The following is a 3,337-nucleotide window of genomic DNA, read 5'->3' as shown; positions in this document are numbered from 1 at the left end:
TCAGTGCCAACTGCATTCCTAAAATAAGTCACTGCTAATGAAGTTTGTAGGCACCAAGTGGGAGTATGCAGAAGACCTTGACTACTGTCTTGGCAAAGATTTCAACAGAAATAATTATCAGTCCTTTGGGTTCTTGATAGGTCAAAACATTACTAGATCCTGTATTTTTTCTGAAAGTCTATTTAAACAATTCTTTAAGATCAAGAGAGAAGGAATTCCAGATGTTGGTGAGCCAATGGTTAGAGATGTAGTAGCAAGATTTGTTTAAGAGACACTATTTGGTCTCAGTGAGTTTCTGCAGAGGTAAGTTATAGGAAAACTTGAGTTAGGAATGAAAGAAATTCTCCCTGTACAATGTTCATATGCTAGTAGGATGCAAAACAGGTGCCCACAGTGGTAGGGAAAACCAGGTCCATTCTAGTTATTCTATTCATTTATACATTTTATAATGGAACACACAAATGCTTTCTGCTTTGAGATATTTGACTTGATTCAAGTGCTTTTAACTTGAAATATAATGTTTACATATTATGGAAACACTTATGGTTATAAATACATTTCAGGAAAGTGGCAAAGTGCATACGACCCATGGTTAAAACAGCTCATTTGAGAGTAAACTGTTACAATGGAAATAATCAAACTGAAAATAAGCATACTGGAGAACTGTCTAGAGAGATGTCAGCTCACAGAATCTCTTGAAATTTGTGCTGCATGTGCTAAGAGGGGAAGAACCAATGACTTCACTAACTCTACAAACAGCAACATCTTTACATGTAACTGCACCCAGGTTGGTGAAAACTATGTTCCTTTAAAAATTTTAAGCAGATTGACTTAATTCTGACAATTTGTTCTCAGTGGACCTGAAATGGACCTTGTAGTCTTACAGTGGGCTCAAAGTGCAAAGTTTTTCTATGAAAATGAAAGAGTGAAACACAATAACATTAAATAATCTGTAGGAAACTCTGTATCAGGTGATACTGAGAGTGGTTGAAGTCACTTTTAAACTGCTATGTCCTGTACTCTCACTAAATGCACTGATTCTGAAGTCCTGTGTGTAACAGCCTGAGGGCTTTTCACCTTTTTCGATTTCCAGGCTGCTACATTGAAGCTAGAACTTTAAGTACAGTGTGAATGATGAACTACATAGTCACCATGAACAGGTCCAATGAATAAAAGGAAATACTCAGGGACTAAGCCACCCTAAAAGCCAAGCATATTTTCCTCACCTGTATCGAGGGGTCTTGATGTGCTGACCTCTCTATCTATGTGGGTGTTATGGGAAGAAAATTATGTCACTTGTTTTCTGACAGGTGTTGTGGGAAAAGGGAGAAAGGGGAAGAAAAAAATCTCTCCTCACTGACATGGGCCTCCCATCCTGGTGGGAGCCAAGCACCTCAGATCCCAGGTCTTCTTTTCCACCAAAGGAAGGGGACCAGGGGACCAGATGAGAGACTACGCACCCCAGATTCCAGATTCTAGACTTTTAACATTCACATTCATGCACAAATGTAATTTCATTTAAATTAAGATTCATTATATTTGTTCCACATGGGAAAAAAATAATAAAGAAAGTCCCCTTTGACACTATAGCAAGGGTTAAAAAAAAGATTGACAGTTAACCTTTAGCCAACAACCTTAATAAGACTTTGCTTTTTGTGGTGTTACAATAAAGTATAAGATAACCAAATTTTTATCTTCAAGATTATCTGTAAAGTGATCTTAAGTATAAAGGCAAAAATTTAGCACTTCTATTTCAGCAGTTACAACAATTAAATGACAAAAATTTTCAGCTTAGGATTTAAAATATAAGTAATGGGACAGTCTACCTTTTTTTTATTTCTAGATGACCTTATGCTCACTGCCTGAGCTAAACTGATGGAAAGGATGAACAATGTCACAGAATTCATCCTTCTTGGCTTGACTCAAGACCCAGATCTGCAGAAACTCTTACTCATTGTGTGCTTAGTAATCTATTTGATCACACTGGCAGGTAACATGCTCATCTCAGTCACCATCTTCATCAGCCCAGCCCTGGCTACGCCCATGTACTTTTTTCTCTCCTACTTGTCCATCATAGATGGTTTGTACTCTTCTTCCATAGCACCCAGAATGATCTATGACTTGATTTCTGAGGAGAGCAGCATATCTTTCAATGGCTGCATGACTCAGCTTTTTGCTGAGCATTTTTTTGCTGCCGCTGAAATCATCTTGCTGATTTCCATGGCCTATGATCGCTATATAGCCATCTGCAAGCCCTTGCACTATGTGACCATCATGAGTCAACCTGTGTGTGCATTCTTGGTGGGGGCTGCTGTAGTTCTGGGATTCATCCATGGAGGAATACAGATTTTATTTATGGCCCAGTTACCATTCTGTGGCCCAAATACCATTGACCACTTCATGTGTGATTTAATGCCACTCCTGGAGTTGGCCTGCACTGACACTCACACTCTAGGGCCACTGATTGCTGCCAACAGTGGGTCACTGTGTTTACTCATTTTCTCTATGCTGGTTGTTTCATATGCGGTAATTCTTTACTCCCTGAGAAACCAGAGTTCAGAAGGACGTCGCAAAGCCCTGTCTACCTGTGCCTCTCATGTCACTGTTGTTGTCTTATTCTTTGTACCTTGTTCATACCTGTACCTAAGGCCCATGACCTCCTTACCCACTGACAAAGCTGTGACAGTGTTTTGCACTCTGGTGACACCTATGTTGAACCCTTTAATCTATACTTTCAGAAATGAGGAGGTCAAAAGGGTTATGAAGAAGCTCTGGGGTCAAATGAGGAAAGTTGGTGATACATAAGCTTGGTGATTTTTGTTTTAAGATGTCTAGAGCTGTTTCATGGACATTTGTTCTCCTTCTTAAATCATTAAAATGATGATGGTAAATTATATCCTGACTCCACCTAATTTTCATTAAATGGCAATTATATCTCTGAGTGGAGAACAGTGTGATAGTGCATGCAGATAATAGACATGAGAAAATCATGGTGGTAATTGTTTCTATCTGCTTAAGTGATCATGGCTTCTTTGTTCTGTAAACTTTTAATCTTGGTTCTAGTTCCTTATAAAACACATAATAAATTGTTGTGACGTGTGTACATCCCAGTGTTTAGTATGTGTTCCTCTGATGCGCAGATGCACACGTGTTTTAGTTCCTGTTATCCAACGTCTCTTACCCTGTCTTCCTAGCCTCTATGACCACTATTCTACTCTCAACTTCAATGCGATAAAACTTTGTGACTTTTAGCTTTCTGTGCCTGGTTATTACCCTTATGTCACATCCTCCAGCAGGTTGCTACAAATAATAAAATATCATTCTTTTTATAAATGAA

The 3,337-nt window shown here is 38.7% G+C and overlaps 1 protein-coding gene across 1 annotated transcript; it reads left to right on the top strand.

Moving 5' to 3' along the window:
* Positions 1-1,875: 1,875 nt before the first annotated feature.
* Positions 1,876-2,894, top strand: LOC121140202 (olfactory receptor 4C45-like). Its single transcript, XM_040744918.1, has one exon. The coding sequence runs from the start codon at positions 1,876-1,878 to the stop codon at positions 2,803-2,805; it is 930 nt and encodes a 309-aa protein (XP_040600852.1). The 3' UTR covers positions 2,806-2,894.
* The last annotated feature ends 443 nt before the right edge of the window (positions 2,895-3,337 follow it).

Source organism: Mesocricetus auratus, unplaced genomic scaffold (assembly GCF_017639785.1).
Source record: "Mesocricetus auratus isolate SY011 unplaced genomic scaffold, BCM_Maur_2.0 Super-Scaffold_100004, whole genome shotgun sequence".
Classification (NCBI taxonomy): Eukaryota; Metazoa; Chordata; class Mammalia; order Rodentia; family Cricetidae; genus Mesocricetus; species Mesocricetus auratus.
Note: the sequence above shows the minus strand (reverse complement) of the source record. Positions and strands in the feature narration are given on the sequence as shown.